Source organism: Enhydra lutris, unplaced genomic scaffold, assembly GCF_002288905.1.
Source record: "Enhydra lutris kenyoni isolate GAN:26980312 unplaced genomic scaffold, ASM228890v2 scaffoldscaffold7, whole genome shotgun sequence".
In the NCBI taxonomy this organism is placed as follows: Eukaryota; Metazoa; Chordata; class Mammalia; order Carnivora; family Mustelidae; genus Enhydra; species Enhydra lutris.
In genome coordinates, this window is record NW_019154091.1 from 44,228,791 (window position 1) to 44,245,719 (window position 16,929).

The 16,929-nt window shown below is 35.2% G+C and overlaps 1 protein-coding gene across 2 annotated transcripts in view; it reads left to right on the forward strand.

The window, feature by feature from the left end:
- The window catches only part of LOC111142170 (phosphatidylinositol-4-phosphate 3-kinase catalytic subunit type 2 gamma), a 338,397-nt gene that overhangs the window by 50,801 nt on the left and 270,667 nt on the right, over positions 1 to 16,929 (forward strand). For both annotated transcript variants that reach the window (XM_022495171.1, XM_022495170.1), the window contains exons 8-9: positions 8,984 to 9,106; positions 13,588 to 13,621. In XM_022495171.1, the coding sequence (XP_022350879.1) occupies positions 8,984 to 9,106; positions 13,588 to 13,621 (157 nt within the window). The remainder of the gene's footprint in view (positions 1 to 8,983; positions 9,107 to 13,587; positions 13,622 to 16,929) is intronic.

The following is a 16,929-nucleotide window of genomic DNA, read 5'->3' on the forward strand; positions in this document are numbered from 1 at the left end:
ATGTAATGTGTTTAATATAATATAGTGGTTGCAAGTTAAAAAGTGTTCAAGTAAAGATAAGTATAAGTGTTATTTTATTGCTATGAAAGTTACTATTTTTAACACTATTACTAATGTAGAGGACTGTACAGGATCCAGAAGAAAAATGTCACAAAACCGATTTGCACTCACAATAGAATATAAGAAGAGGTAGGAAAGGACCAAAAAAATCATAAGAAAAAAATAGAATAAAACAAATAGGTAACAAGGACACAGTTAAAGGTTACAAAAGAAGTCAAGGAGATGAAGGAGATAAAGTCAGGTCACAGGGATAATAAAACACAACTGCAGAATTGGAACCTGCCTTAGCAGAAATAAAGGGCATACTGAAACTACTAAAAGTCAAACCTATTATGTATAGAACACTCTCAGACTTAAAGAAAAAAAAAAAAACAAACGAAAAAGTGAAACTAGATCTTCAATAAGGAAGATAATCACTAGCCAACATAATTCGTATTCCAAGTGAGATGGAAAGCACTGAAGGGTTCCATCAAAGGAATGATATGATCTGACATTTTATTTGAGATTTATGCAGTGAATTAAATAATACATGAAGAATATATAATAATATATATACAAATTAAATAATAATATTAGAACAGGCATTCTTATTAAACAGTAACTTTAGCAGCAAAATATTGCCAGTATTGTAGGATCTGACCATGTGCCATGTTAGATCTCTTTTCGTCTACATAAGAGGTAATCTTCAGAGAAAAGTGTTTTGTAGCTTTTCTTTTCACCACTTCACCTTTTCCCATTTCACCATCAAAGGATATCTATCCATTCATTAGCAATATAAAGTTTGGGTTTCCTTTTTAATGTCTACTTAAATGGAATCAAACTATGTGTAGTTTTTGAGCCATGTATCTTTCACTCATTGTTTTTCAGATTTATCCACCTTGTTCCATGTGGTTTTGATTTGTTTCCATTGTTGTATGGTACTCAATTAGATCAACGGACCTCTATTTATTTATATATTCTACTATTGATATATTCATGAGCTAATATCAAGGATTTGTCTAGGGTATATACTTAGGGTAACAGACTCTTTTCTAATAGGGACACATATATTTCATAACATATGAGAGTTTCCATTGACCCATTTTCTCACCAAGGTATGATACATTCCAAGCTTTAAAATTTTTGCCTAAGTAAGGTATATATTTTGATCATATTTCAGTTTTAATTTTCACTTCCCTAATAATGAATAAATTCATTATTCTTTACTTAAAATATCAAACTGTCATCTTTTTATTTCTGAAATATTTATTTTTTAATTTATGTTCAATTAGCCAATATATAGCACATCATTAGTTTTTGGTATAGTGTTCAATGATTATTTGTGTAAAACACCCAGTGCTCATCACAACAGGCGCCTTCCTTAATATCTATCACCCAGTTACCCACCCCCACCCTTCTATAACCCTGTTTGTTTCCCAGCGTCCAGAGTCTCTCATGGTTTGTCTCCCTCTCTGATTTCTTCCCAGTTTTTCCCTCCCTTCCCTATGGCCCTCTGCACTATTCCTTATGTTCCACATATGAGTGAAACCATATGATAACTGTCTTTCTCTGCTTGACTTATTTCACTTAGCATAATCTCCTCCAGTTCCACCTATGTCAATGCAAATGGTAGGTGTTCATTCTTTCTGATGGCTGAGTAATATTCTATTGTATATACAAACCACATCATCTTTATCTATTCATCTGTTGAAGGATGTCTCGGCTCCTTCCATAGTTTGGCTATTGTGGACATTGCTGCTATGAACACTGGGTTGCATGTGCCCCTTCTTTTCACTACATCTGTATCTTTGGGGTAAATATCTAATAGTGCAATTGCTGGGTCGTGGGGTAGCTCTATTTTTAACAATTTAAGGAAACTCCACACTGTTTTCCAGAGTGGCTGTACCAGCCTGCATTCCCATCAACAGTGTAAGAGTGTTCCCCTTTCTCCACATCTTCACCAACCTTTGTTGTTTCCTGTCTTATTAATTTGTGCCATTCTAACAGATGAAAGTTGGTATCTCATTGTGGTTTTGATTTATATTTCCCTGATGACTAGTAATGAGCATTTTTTCACGTGTCTGTTAGCCCTTTATATGTCTTCTTTGGAGAAGTATCTCATGTCTTCTGCCCATTTCTTGACTGGATTATTTGTTTTTTGGGTATTGAGTTTGATAAACTGTCATCTTTTATGATATACAGATATAGATGTAGGTAGATAGATATACACAGTCAAACTTTTCATCCATTTTCTACATTACCTTAACTTTTTCAAATAGATTGATGGGAACTACTTACATATTTACTCATCATTTGATTATCTGTATTGCCAATATTTCCTTTTAGCTGGTGGCTTGTCTTTCCACTTTCATTATGACTTGTATTTATTAAATCAACTATCTAGAAGTTTAATCTACATAAAGTAAAACACACTCATGTTAACCATATAGTTTGACTAGTTTTGCAAATGCAAATGCCTATGTAACGACCACAGACATTAAGATATAAAATATTTGCATTGCACCAAAAAGTGCTCAACTGATTTTTTGCAGGAAATACCTTCCATCCTAGACACCATGCAACCTAAGATTTACTTTCTCTGTATATGGATTTTCTTTGTCTTGATCTCCAAGAGAATCTTATTAGAAGTGATAAAAACAGGACTCTTGCTTTGTTGTTAATCTTAAGAAGAATGTTACAGTCCTTTACCATTGAGTATGAAATTATGTGGAGTTTATGTATTTTTGGCAAGAAGTTAGTCACCCTTTACTAGGTTGAAAAAGTTTCCTTCCATTCTGCCGCTTCCAGTCGGCGATGGGAGAAGAATTAGGCACAAACAAGTCAGCTGCAAGAGATTGGGAGCAGGGGACAACAGTCAAAAAGGACTGCTGCCACGAGCAACTCCACAGTCACTTTTATTAGATAGAAACAATAGCCAACAGAAGGACCGATGAAGGTCAAACGTTAGTCAAGTCTTGCGGACAAGCGAGGAGGAGAATAAAGTTTATAGTTAACCAAGCACATTCAAAGGACTCATCTAACTAACAACGGGCGCTTCTGGGAAGAGAAAGGAGCGATCACAGAAAAGGGAAGCAGGAGGTTTTAGTTCCACCCTGAGCTGACCGGCGTTCCCGGGTGCTCGGCTTCCCTGAAGCAGGCAAAGGCGTTCCGCCCTGAGTGGGCCGGGTATCCCCAGCTGCCCAGCTTCTTCTTTCGTCCTTCTCCCCAAAGACCTGTTGCCAGTATATGTATTTCTTAAGGCCATATCTAAATGTGCTTGGCAACTAGTAAAATCCTCCAGGGGTTACAATTTAAGTAACAAATTGTTCCGAGGGGCAGCAGCACCATTCCTCATTTGCTAGGAGTTTATATTGCAGATGGGTAATAAATTTTGTCAAATACCTTTTCTGTATCTATACAGACTGGCATAAGGTTTTTCTCATTTTTTCCTTCCAAATATTAAAAATATTTTTGTACTATTGGGATAAAGAACACTTTGTGAAAATTAAAAACCCTTTCCAGGTATTTCTGGCTTCAATTAGCTAATATTTTGTTAAGGGTATTTGCATTTTTATCAACGAGACACATCAGTCTGTATTTTTATTTTGCTGTAATGTTGTAGTTTGATTTTGATGTTGGAGTAGTGCAGGAAGTTGAGAAGTATTCCCTTTCATTATATTCTGAAAGAATTTGAGTAGATTTGATTTGATTTTGTCCTTAAATGTTTGATAAAATTTACCAATGAAATCATCTTTTTGGATTTTTCCTTGTGGCAAGGGTATTAATTATCAATTCAATTTAATTGACATAAAACTACTCAAATTTTAAAGCCATCAACTTCCCTCTAAAGTTTAGTGGCATCCAACAAATTTGATATGCTGGCCATTATCTCTAAATATTTCTACCCCATTCTTCTCTCTAGAACTACAACTGCATATGTGACTTTGACGGCTCTTAGATGTCATATGTTAGTTTTTCTCCCCACTGTTTTTTCCCTTCATGTTTCAGTTAGGACAATTTCTCTTGACCTATCTACAATTTCATTGATAATTTTCCTAGCTATGTTCAATTTGCTGATGTGCCCGCTGAAGGAATTCAGCTCTAATATCACATATATTTTCATATTTCTATCATTTAAATTTGCTTTTCTGTATAGTTTCCATCTCTGTGTTGAAGTCCCCCCTTTCTGGTCATGCATGTTGTCCATATTTTCTACTAGATCCTGTAACATGTTAATTATAGTTATTTTAAAGTCCTTGTCTCATTATTCCAACAAATATACAGATTTGTCCATTGTTTCATCTACTAACAATGGGTTATTGTAATTTGCTTTTTTATACAAATTGTAATTTTTGATTGAATGCTAAATATCACATGGAGAATAGTAGAGAATGAGGTAAATTGAATTCACACCTGGAAATGGGCAATGTTCTTCTTTATTTATGCTATTACTACACACTATTGATATAATCTAGTCAAGATTGTGCTTTGTGTTTTGTTGTTGCTATCATTACCATAGGGCATTTCACACTTCATATTCCTTAAAATAGAGGTTAGCCACTATTACCTGTACTTAGAGTGGGGCTTGTGCTGCCAGAATTCTTTCCTCAGTATTCTTGCTTCACTTTGATCTTTCAGCAGCCCCTGCTCACCTATGCACAGAGATAGTCCCTCTCAACACTCTTGTCTCTCCCCCAGCACTACTCTGCTCTTTGTTTATTATTCAAAATAGACTCATCCTCTGTAGTAAGGTAAAGGGAGGTCTGTGTTGTAATGATCAGTCACAGCCATAGGCAGACTGTGTTCTATAGTCTCAAGATTGGAACTTTCTGAGAATCCCTGCCCCTCCACAATGGCAGCCAAACTGTGCCTTATATCTGTAGTTACTCTTATACAGAAGATGATTTTCTGACACTTGTACCTGGCTTCTGATTGGTATCCATGCAGGATCCTTGACTCAAGACAGAGTATCCTTCCCCTTCCCCATGGGCCAAAGGTTTTTGCTTTGATCTTTCCCTCACTGGCAAAGGATCTTCTGCTATATCTATCTCTCACCCACAGGGAGACTGCTTTGCTTTCTCTCCCTTTCCCCACAAAGTAAGATTTGTTTGCCTGGGATCAGGGTGACAGAGAGTGTTCTGTCCCTCTGAGTATTATAATTTTCCTAGTATCATCAACCAGCAGCATAATGCTTTTGCTTCTTGTTAGAGAAGGCTCCACAGAAGTGGACAGGCCTTTGTGCCTGTCTCCCAGAAAAAGCTGATCATCTGGTACATACTAGACCACTAACTGGACCTTCATTTTCCTGAACAATATTTTCCCTGAACAACTGGTAAGCATCCATGGAAAACAGCTTAAATAAAATGATTTATGTTTTAGACTTCCAGATATTCCAACTTGACAGGCTGGTTCATACCTGGCCCTTTAAGAACTTATTATAATTTTAGTTAATTTATTCTTACCCTCTTGTATAGTGGTCACCTCTTTCTCCTGTGCTCTGCTAAAGGTCAAAGACTTTATATGCTCCATCTCTCTTGGGAGGGGTCTATCATTCTTTGGAATCTAGTATATTTGGTCACTTGTGACCTCAAATCTCTAATGAAGTCAGGAAAAAATATGATTCTGTATATTATCTACCTTTTTTCATTGCAAAGGTGTGACCAAATATCTATATTTTAAGCTGAAATGGAACTCCAAAGAGTATTTTTAAAAGATTTTATTTTTTAGTAATCTCTACACCTAACATGGGTCTCAAGCCCACAACCCTGAGATCAAGAGTCACATGCTTTACTGACTGAGCCAGCCAGGCACCCCTCCAAAGACTATTTTTAATCTTTGAGGAACAAACAATTTATAATAGCAATAACTAGTTCATCTGGAACAAAAATAATTCTAACTTCTCAATTTGTCTCCAAACTCATTAACTGAATTTGGCAATTTTCAGTGTGTGAATATAAATAGAAATTCATTAAGGTTTATATAAAACTTGGAAAATGGCAAGCTCTTACATGGCTGTTCCTTTGGTCTTCATCACAGCTAAATTACAGTGGGGAGGGAAGGATATGTTGTTTTGTTTTGTTTTGTCTTCCAGAAAATGCAGAGGAGAAAAGTTGTCACCAATCTTCTCTAATGTTCAAAATACTTTTAGGATATGCTTAATATCTAAAGTATTAAAATGCTGCTCCTCAGAGTTTATGATACATCAAGTATTTCCTAAGACAGACTTGGAATACAGCATATAAAATAAGAAAAGTGCATTATTGTCAGTTTTCACTAACCCAAAGGGTCACAAAGATCAGAGGTAGTCCAGTTCAAATCCTATATAAATGCAAAATCTCTCGACATTCCTGACTGTCTGCATAGCCTTAATGTGGAGGAACTCTCTACTGACAGGATAGTCTCTCAAATTTTGAACAAATACTTTTTACAAAGATTTTCCTCATACTGAGTCAAAATAAGTGTTTATAAAGTTTGCAACCATTTGTTCTAATTTGTCATTCCAGAGCTACTTACAGTAAATGTAATCACCTTTTCACTTAAACAGACTTCAAATATGTGGAAATAGTCATCATGTTTCCTTTTTCTTCTTTTTCTTCCAAGCTAAAGATTCCTAGTACCATCAACTACCTTTACTTTATGTCCATTAAACTATAGTCTTCTAGCTCAGGACTCAGCATTGTGTATTCCATCTGTGACCCCAAACTCCCTTCTCCATCAACCTAAATATTAGGTGTTCTGAAATGTTACATGCCCAGCATTCAATTTTTCTTTCCTCCACAGTCTCTATTTAAACAGACATATCTAAATTCTTGGCTAGGTGTCACCTCTATGAAAACTATGCTCAAAATAACACTTGAAATCGGGTACTAATGCATGTTTCATAGTTATAGAATCTCTCATATGGTGCATCAGCCACCATAGGATTTGTAAATTTTAGGCTTATTATTCTCCTTCTATGAGGTTGTGTGTTTGTGCATGTGTGCGCACATGTACACACACACACACACACATCCTTATGTCTATGTATTAAGGGAAACTCCATGGTTTTGGAGTTTAGAAAATGTTTCCATACAGCAGTTTTGCATTTGCTTCTGTCTGGGTCCAAAATAGTCACTATATCCTGGCACAATTTTTTGACATAAATCCATACTTCACAGTTAAACATACAATTTTTCAGGTATTCATTTTCCTCACTCAAAGCTCCTGGAAAGAGAGAGTCTTCCTCAAAAGCTCTCTTGGTCATTAGGGACTGTTTTTCTTCTCCCACCTTTTACAGGTGACAGTCTATCCAGTGTCAGGGGCTTATTCTGAGATTTCAGCTCCAGATCTGGCCTTTCCCATCTTCCTCTTACTGGTTTAGGTCTAAAATCTCAGCATTTGTCCCATCGTGAGCAGTAAATACCATTCTCTTAAGTCTGAGGGCCTAAATCTAATCTGGTATTTCCCTCAGGCCATTTAGCATCAACGTTGAAGACGCTGCTCAGGCTTTAAGTTCCCTCATCACATTTCTGTCACCCAGAAATTTATCCTATCTTTGTTTTGGGCTAAGTCATATACTTACACATTTTTCTTATAGTTCAACTAGCGTTTATATGAGCATGTGTTCTCTATGCGTGTGTGTGTGTGTGTGTGTGTGTGTGTGTGTGTGTTTTCTCAATTCAACAGCTGGCAGAGCTAGAATCGCGTTGCATTTCCCAATAGCTGAAGGATGTGTGTGCTTGGTTGTTGCTGTGGAAGGTCAAGCTCTTCGTATCAAAAACCACATGCATCATAAGCTCATCAAAAATCTTCCCAATATTTGTTGCCATAATTAATGGGACCCAATCTTCTTAGTTTCCCAAGCATAAAAGTTTAGTCATTTAAATCCAAACTTTCTCTTGGTCCACACATTCAATTAATCATCAAGTTAATTCTACTATTGGAACATTTCATTTAACATATTCTAGCAATCTCAGCAATTCAGGAATTTAATGAATATAATATTTATCTTTCAGAATTTGAGGAAGATTAAATAAGATAAATAGATCAGATATGAAGCACTTCAAGACTAGAGTTAAGAGAGTGTAAATTAGCTACTGACTGGCCCAAGTCAACTCTGCATTTGCATTTTAATTAGAAATATTTTAAAGATTTCCACAAATTCATATCACACATCTACTTTGAATGTATGAATGAAAACTAAACATAGCACCTAATACATTCCCTTCTCATAGTTTTTATTATCTTTTGATTTTTATTTTATTGGTTATGTGGAGATGTACAGTATCTGATTTCTCATATAAACTGAAAAATTTGTGTGAATGAATAAAAATTGAAAATGAATTAATTAGCCAAAATGTAACCTTTATTCTCTGCCAGGCACTTTTTCATATTTTATCTCATTTAACCATTATAGCAACCCTGTAATTAATTATTATTGTTCTAATTTTACAGAAGAGAAAACTTACATCCACAAAAGTTAAATAATTGATAATAGTCATAGGTACAAATGGAGCAGAACCAGGATTTTAACACAGATAACCTTACTGTAAAGCTGAAAACAAAGTCTACCACACTGTTTGGAATGAGTATATTAATATACCAATAGTTGGGTTGCTCTTCTTTGGGAAATGCTAATTTGTCAAGCCCAGTCTCAAATGTGGTACCCAGAACTAAACTCCTGTTCAGATTATACACATGGAAAATGTGATGGGGATTAACTTTATAGTTATGAAGAATATATGGCTTTCAATTTAATTTAATAATGAAGTAGATCTCTGTCAGTCATGTGACAGTGTTGACTCAAATTGAGTCCACACACAAATAAAATGACTGACTTTTTTCATATGAACTATTCATAAATTTTTCTTCTCCATGTTATGACTGAGTAGTTGTGTTTTCTTCACCTGGAAAAGACTTAAGATGTATTCCAATTAAATTGCATCTTCTTATTTTTCATCCACAGCAAAATGTAGATGATATTATTGAAGAAGTGAAAAATATATGCAGTGTTCTGGGGTGTGTGGAGACCAAACAAATTACAGATGCTGTAAATGAACTAAGTCTAATTCTTCAGAGAAAAACAGAGGTAAATACACTCACTTATTGGACAGTAATTCTTTAAAACCTGAGTTCAATAATTAATTAAGGAGAGTGAAAGAAAAAAAGAAGAGTGAAAGAATTTCTTTGTGTCTGTGTGTGCACATATGCATTTCAATCATTTGGGGCTAATGGAAACTTGATTCTATTATACCAAAAGGATTTAATTAAATTAAGAGAAATTTCTTACACATTTGAAGTTTGTAACTGCAATATATCTTCCAAGTGAGACTGAAGTTAATCCTACCATCCTACCAAGAGGAATATGCTTATATAATAACATTTATAGGCAAGTGTTTTATAGACTATTAATGGCTCTCATGTGCACCAGGATATGCAGGGGTAAGTATCCATGCTTACATGGACAAGCACACATATAGGAAAGAAAAGACCAATTTTTGCGCTATCTTTTGCTGAATTTGCAATGCCCATTGCTTATATGATCCCACCTTATCAAATAACACCCTTTATTCTACTGTTTAAAAAGTAAGTATCAAGTGACTTTTTTAAAATCTCAGAAATCTGACATAGAATTACATGTGTGATTATTGCTCAAGAAAAAGGTTAGGAAATCTGGTCACAATAAATCCATTCATTTGATCTTATTATTAGTTTAGCAAATGATGAAGTGGAAAGATATGATGATGATATACTACTTGAGAGTGCATTGCAATAATAAAATAGTTTCATTTATTTATTATTTCATTTTTATTTTATTTCAACTCATCCTCATATCAATGCCATAAAGTTGTTATTTTAATGTTAATTATATTATTAAAATCTGATGCTTAGAATGCTTGTGTACAGAGGATTAATAAGTGGCAAAACAGAGATTTGAACTCAGGCCTCTTCCTCAATATATGTGAAACTTCACAGCAGAAAGTGATTACATGCATTCCTTATCTGCATGGAAAGGAACAGCACAGACTACCTTGAATATGCCAATGTTCTTCTGTAAAATTGGAACAATAATAATTAATTATAGGGTTGCTATAATGATTAAGTAAGATAAAATAAGAAAAGGTGCCTGACAGCCTCCTCCTCAATATACACATGAAACTTCATTACAGAGAGTGATACATGGAAAGGAGCAGCACAAGCTACCTTTAATATGCCAGCCTTGAAATTTCAAAAAGATTGATTTAGAAAGTGGACAATTGTATTAGTATATATAAATCATCATCATTGTTTCAAATAGATGACAATGGAAAAAAATCAGTAATTTCTTAATGTTGGATTTTGTATGTCTTATTTTAATTAGCACTTGTTTTTGTAATTAGAGAGCAATAATGAATATAGAAATTTAAATACCTTATTTATATTACATAGTGACAGTGATGATTCAGGAGTAGTGGAATCATCCTACCAAAAGATTTTCCAGATAAGCATCTATTAAAAGCTAAAATCCCAAAGCAAAGAAGAAATCAAAATTTAAACAATATAATCAATAAATATAAAAAGTTTTATGTCATGAAATTAATAACTGTTTATTACATTTTTCTTAATGGGAAAATATCTACTCATATCTTCCAATTATAGAAGAAAATGAAATAACTACATAGTCTCTAAAGCTGTTTTTATATGTACATATTAATATCCATGTTCTTCTCAAATGATAACAAGGTAAAAATTTTGAAGTGATCACATTTATTCTGGTCATATTTTTTATTCTGTGTCAGAGTGGGAAAATTATACATAGTCTTGAAAACCCTATCATCAGTATGTTGTGAATATAAGTCTTTTGATGAACTCAAAAACTTAAGAATTTTATGATACTGAAAAGAGCTTTCCAATAGCTAAAGTTAAGTCAGGATAACAAGGTAGTGAGAGTTAACCTTCAACTAGCAACTAGTTTCTCTTAGATGATCACATTTGGGAGACATTATAAGTGTCTAGAGCTGATGATAAAACACAAAGAATTGAGGGTCATGCAAATACGATTTGAACTCAGTAAGTTTTTAGCTGAACATCCTTAGGAAAAGTAATTCATATGTCTTGAGTTTCAGCTTTTCTCATTGCATGCATGCATGCATGCATAAAAAATTAATAGATACACAGATAGATAACAGAATTTGCAGGGTTTCTATGAGCATTACAAATAATGTTAATAAAGGTCCAGATGATAGTGCTTTTTGCATGAGTCATATTAATTACTGGAGGTAGTGGGACGCTGCTGGTGGTAGTTTTTGAGACTCCTCCCCATGTAGCCAACATGAAGGTTTTAATTTGCACACGTACCACTTAGGTCCTCATTTTCTCACAGTCACTGATTATAGCAAGCTTCATGACAGATATGAGCCTTTGCCAGAAGAGAAGACGATATGCATGAATGTGAACACATGACTTTCTGTCTGTTAGGATCACTTGGTTGTGCTTCAATTTTATGTCCAGCTCTCAGTGAATCAGTACGCTGAATCAGTACGAACAACAGATCAAAGAATGAGGGAAATCTAATTTTAGGATAAAGCACTTTAATGCTATTAAAATATTACTAGATACAAAAAGTTTTATCTTTAAAACATTCATTTTTCTGAAACTCCCTGAAAGAACAAAAATAACAATTTTCTCAGAAATATCAAGCCTTCAGTATAGCTGAAGCCAAAAGAATCCTTTAAAAAGAAATTGAGTATTTCCTAGGAAAGCTATGAACAATTATAATTCTCAAAAAAAGCTCATATACACATTTCACATCTCTTATATACATATGAGCACTAAATTATTGTGATTATTGCACATAAAAATAGAGTTGACAATCACAAGTTTTATTTCATGTATGTCAATGGCAAAAAATAGTTTAATACCCCTTAATAAGCAGATTCTTATTTTGAGCACACTTTAAAAGTTCACTTATTCTCTATCACCTTCATTCAAACGTTTTATTCTTCTCTTTCTCCAACCTAACCATGAACCCACCTCTATTAAGAATGTTGATACAAAGAGTAAGTACATTTTTCAGAATTTGCATAGTAACCAACTGCAGTTAACAATGCCAAAGTATCTCAGTGTGTCTACCCACCACAAACTAAGATTAAAGAAATACTGAGAAAAGTGAATCTTCTGCCAACAAACTCAAATTTGAGAAACTTTCCTTTCTCTTGGCTGAATTTTTTGGTCAACTTGCAAGAGACTATTTCCTGCCATACAGAGAAGTAATTAGGTATTTATTAAATGGAAGTTTTGGCAAGATGATGAATTATATCACAAGTGCAGTTATACTCTTGTTAATGCTCTCAGCATTGGAAACAATTTTCCATCCTTCAAAATTATATTCCAGAATCTCACATAATATATTTCCATTACATGTTCGCACAATAAATGAAACAAAGTGAAAAATATAGTCTTACACATTGTGCTGTAGGTGGATGTCATGGTGATTTTAAAATACAAGTTTATATTTCCGAATAAATTGAATCCTAGTTAAGTCAGGCTAACATCTTTAATAGTCTCACCCACATGGATAGGGTGAAGATCTTATGTATTGTTATTAAGCCTAGTGGTTGAAACCATGCTCCAGTGAAATACTGTACCTAAAAGTAATGCTTCTGGAAAGATTCACGTGAAGAACGCTTTTAAGTTGAAAAGCCATATATACATATTAAATTACATTTTAAACATGACAGAAGTGTTTTCTCTTTAAAGGAATATTGTAGCAAGTTCTTTGTTACAATAAAACAATTATTCCTTTGAAAAATCCGGCTTTCATATATTAAAAACAAACTTGTGAACCAAAATTTCAAAAAATTTAGCATTAATTAAAGTGGATCATATTAGAAAATGTGTTTGCTTTTGGACTGAAACCTTATTTTTAGTGAATCTGTGAATCACCTTATATAGTTGTCATGATAATCAATTTATCATCAGCAAATCCTAAACCACTGAAATAATTCTAGGACTCCAACAAATATAAATGCAAGTAAACAAACAAGCAAATAAATAAATAAAACCATACTAATGGATGTGAACTAAAATGACAACAAAAAATAAAATTTCAGATAGTATTTTTTTTTAAGTTTATGATATGGTCACAAGAGTTTTACTGTCAGTTTTTTAAAATCCCCTAAAAATAAATAAAGAAATGAAACTATATCACAAGTCTGTATAATTTTGCCCCCTTCCATCCAGCCCTCTTTTCACTGCAGCCCAAAGCTTGCAACTGAATAACTGCTAATAAGAAGAACTGGACACACTAAGCAGATAATTAAAATGCACTTTTTTAAAAAAATCATTCACTGCTGTGGAAGGGGAACTGAGGTTAGTCAATATGTATAGAACTGTTCTAACAATACTAAATAGGCATAACTTACTTTAAATTTTTTCAGTCAAAAAAATCCAGATTGTTTATTAAAACATTCAGAAGGCTTTTCTTTCATCTTACAATTTAGCTTCCTTCTATTTATTATCAGTTTGATTGTTTTGTGAATTTGTTTTCTTAAATAACAATTGTATCTTCACATTTATTTTTCTTTTCAGAATTTTCATGAAAATTCAGAGACTTCAGCAAAAGGTAAAATATACATGTACCCACGTTAAAAAAAAAGAAAAAAACAAGTTATAGAACCCAAGATAATTCATTTTCAATTTTCATCCAAATATCAGGGTAACACACAGAAATATTTTTTGAAGTGAAAATGCTTTGCTAAAACTCTTTTTACTGATGGAAGTGATTATTCTGCAAGTGAATAAAAATCCACTCTCTAAACTTATAGCCTGACATTTTTGGGAAATGGGAAAAGTCAAGAGATCTATAAAAATGAAAGGAATACTGAAAATATTCTTTAAACCATTCCAAGAAACTATGAAATTTTATTTAGCTAATTATATTTTAATGTAAGAGAGTCAGAAAAGTAGCAGATGTCTTTCTTCAAAGTCACTAATTTCAGATTTAAAGTCAAACTCTATTTGAAAGACCAATCTAGCATAATATGTAGGAGGATTAGGTTCTGGAATAATTAGAGTTCACAGAGGCTCTGAGCCTATAAAACTGCAAGCCACAGGAGGATTTTGCCTCTACAGAAAATAGTGGGTGAGTGATAGTGTGGTGTAGAGCAAGGGACCCAGCTTTTGGAATCTGGTTAATTTCAACTCTGCCATTTTTTGACTGTCATCTTAGAAAATTAATTCTTTGATCCTAAGCCTCCCTGATATGCACAAAAGACATGCTAGTATTTAATGTGCAGGGTGTGGTCAGAGTTGTTCCTGTTTGCAAAAGCAAACGGTATTTGGCATATTAACACTCTGAGTAGCTTCAAGGAAACTCACTCACAGATGTTCAACTCACACTCCAGGTGTAGAGTTCAAGTGAAGTGCAAAAGAGAACCTCAACCTGCCCTCCAAGCCTTAGTCATTTTTAGGAGAAAGTTATGGGCAGTGGTGGTATCTTCTCAACTCTAATTTCTACCACTCAAAGGAAGACACAATAACATGTGAAGAACTCCCCCACTTCATATCACAGAATTAAATGGGATGGCAGAGGACATGGAAAACAAACAAACAAACAAACAAATAGTGTAAAAATCCCTATTCCAGACATTCATTAAACTCCAGAACATCATAAAGGGAAGGAAAAGATAGACACCCAGTAACAATATCACTAACAGAGCCCAAGTGATAAATAATCAGTCAAGCTGGAGGTATGCTTATATGGAATTGTACCTCTCTTCATTTCTTTTAGAAATGCTGGAATAAAAATCCCTTCAGCCCATACTCTTCACACAAAGCTGAGTAGGAATGTTCCCAAGGGTTTATATCCATGCTAAATCATAACAGATTCTAATTAATATATTTTAATCAAATATATATAGTCACTGTTTCTAAATTTTATGATACTATAACTCTTTCCCCACAGTAAAATCAGGTGTGACAAACATTATAACTCCATATTTTACCACCAAGCCCAGTATATTGAGTCTCTAGCACATTTCACATAGTTCTGGTAGTAAAGCATAATGCAAAAGCACACATCACTATACTACCTCAAAAAAGCAAATTATAACCAAGAACTGTATTTCTGCACAAGAAGTCAAGAACAAGAGTTTGAATAATTATCCAAATAATTAAGATTTCCTAAAATATATGCTGGGGCTTAAATTAATAAGATCTCTGACCCAACCTTATGATTTATTTTAGATGTGTATTCATTTGCACAAGATTGGAAATTATTAACTAGAAGTTTGCACTTCCTGCTTCAGAGTACCAAAAGCACAACGTGGGAACTGGGAAATATGTTTCTATAAATTTATAATTCCCTGCCTCTGTTGTTCAGGAGAATCCCTGTTGGTAGGCCTCTAGAGTTGGATGAGTTCTCTTTTTAAAAACTATTTTTACGCTACTTAACTCTTGTTTTTTTAATTGTTACTGCTGATTTCTCAGAGAATTTTAATTAGAGCTCTTTCATGATGCTCATCCTCTCCGACTGTTTTAACAAAGGACACCACTTTAAGTAAAATTTGGCCATCTTATAAATTTTGTACAAATTTATGAATAACTAAGTGAATAATAGCATGTGTTGAACAACAACAACAAAAATGTTTAATTGTGGACAGACCTACTGAGGGGCAGGATGTGGGAAGAAGCTTCATGCTGAAAAGTCCTGTTTTTTGAGTAGCCAAACTGCTATTGGAACAGAGCAGACTAACAGAGGAAAAAGCTGGCTCTTTGTATTATTTTCTTTGGAAAACAACTAGAAACTACAAGCAATTTATGCTTCAGGAACAACTTGATGGGGCACCTGGGTGGCTCAGTCTTAAATGCCTGCCTAGCTGAGGTAATGATCCTGGATCAGGCCCCTCATTAGGCTCCCTGTTCAGCGGGAAGCCTGCTTCTGCCTCTCTCACTCCCCCTGCTTGTGTTCCCTCTCTCACTGTGTCTCTCTCTGTTAAACACATAAATAAAATCTGAAAACAAAAAACAAACAACAAAAAAAGAAACAACTTGATGAGGAAGTGCATGTGTTTGAAAAAACAGTACTACCGCCTGACTTGGCTTGGTACGCATCAAATCACACCAAATCACATACGTTTTTAAGAAGGAAATTTCTAAAGATCTGCTTTCTCATTCTCTCAATGACTCCTCCCTCAGCTGCCTGCAGGTTCCGTCACAGTGTTCCTCTCCTAGTAATTGCGGGTGCCCCAAGCAGACCCGGAAGTGCACCGTGCCACCGCCACTGTGGGCGGGGCCGTGTGCCGCAGGGGTGTCTGGGATCCCATCTGGGACACAGAACAAGGTCCTGATCAACATGTGAGCGGAGCCGTGTGCCGCAGGGGTGTCTGGGACCACATCTGGGATGTATGAGGACAACGTCCTGATCAACATATGGAAGCAGAACCTGGAGTTTGGAGAACTGGGCTCCCAGGCTGGACCACTACAAAGGCAAGACCGTGCAGCCCATCTTCCTCATCAGGTACTCCCAGTACCACATGGATGCCTCCTCGCAAGAGGGTTTCACTACCGACTCCCCTAGGTGGCACAAGGTCCGACTTGCAAGCTTGGCGTTGAGGCCTAGTAAAAATCGAGCGTTCCTCCAAGACCGAGGCAACAGAAACCACGACATCATCTGCAAACACGTCTCAGGGGCCTGCAAAGTTAGCACAGACTTGCGGAGGGAAGGCGCCCCCATCTAGCCTAAGGAGTCCAAGTCTCAGTGGAAGCCAGAGACTGAGGGTATTAGGAAGACAGAGCCCGAAGGGAGGTGTCTTCCCAAACCATCCACCCGGCAGACACCAGGCGGCAGAACAGTTCTTCTGCCATGCAGTGTTTCGCAACCTGGTGTGTCTGGCGCCACGCTTCCTCCACGGGGCTGGCTCCGCCTCATCC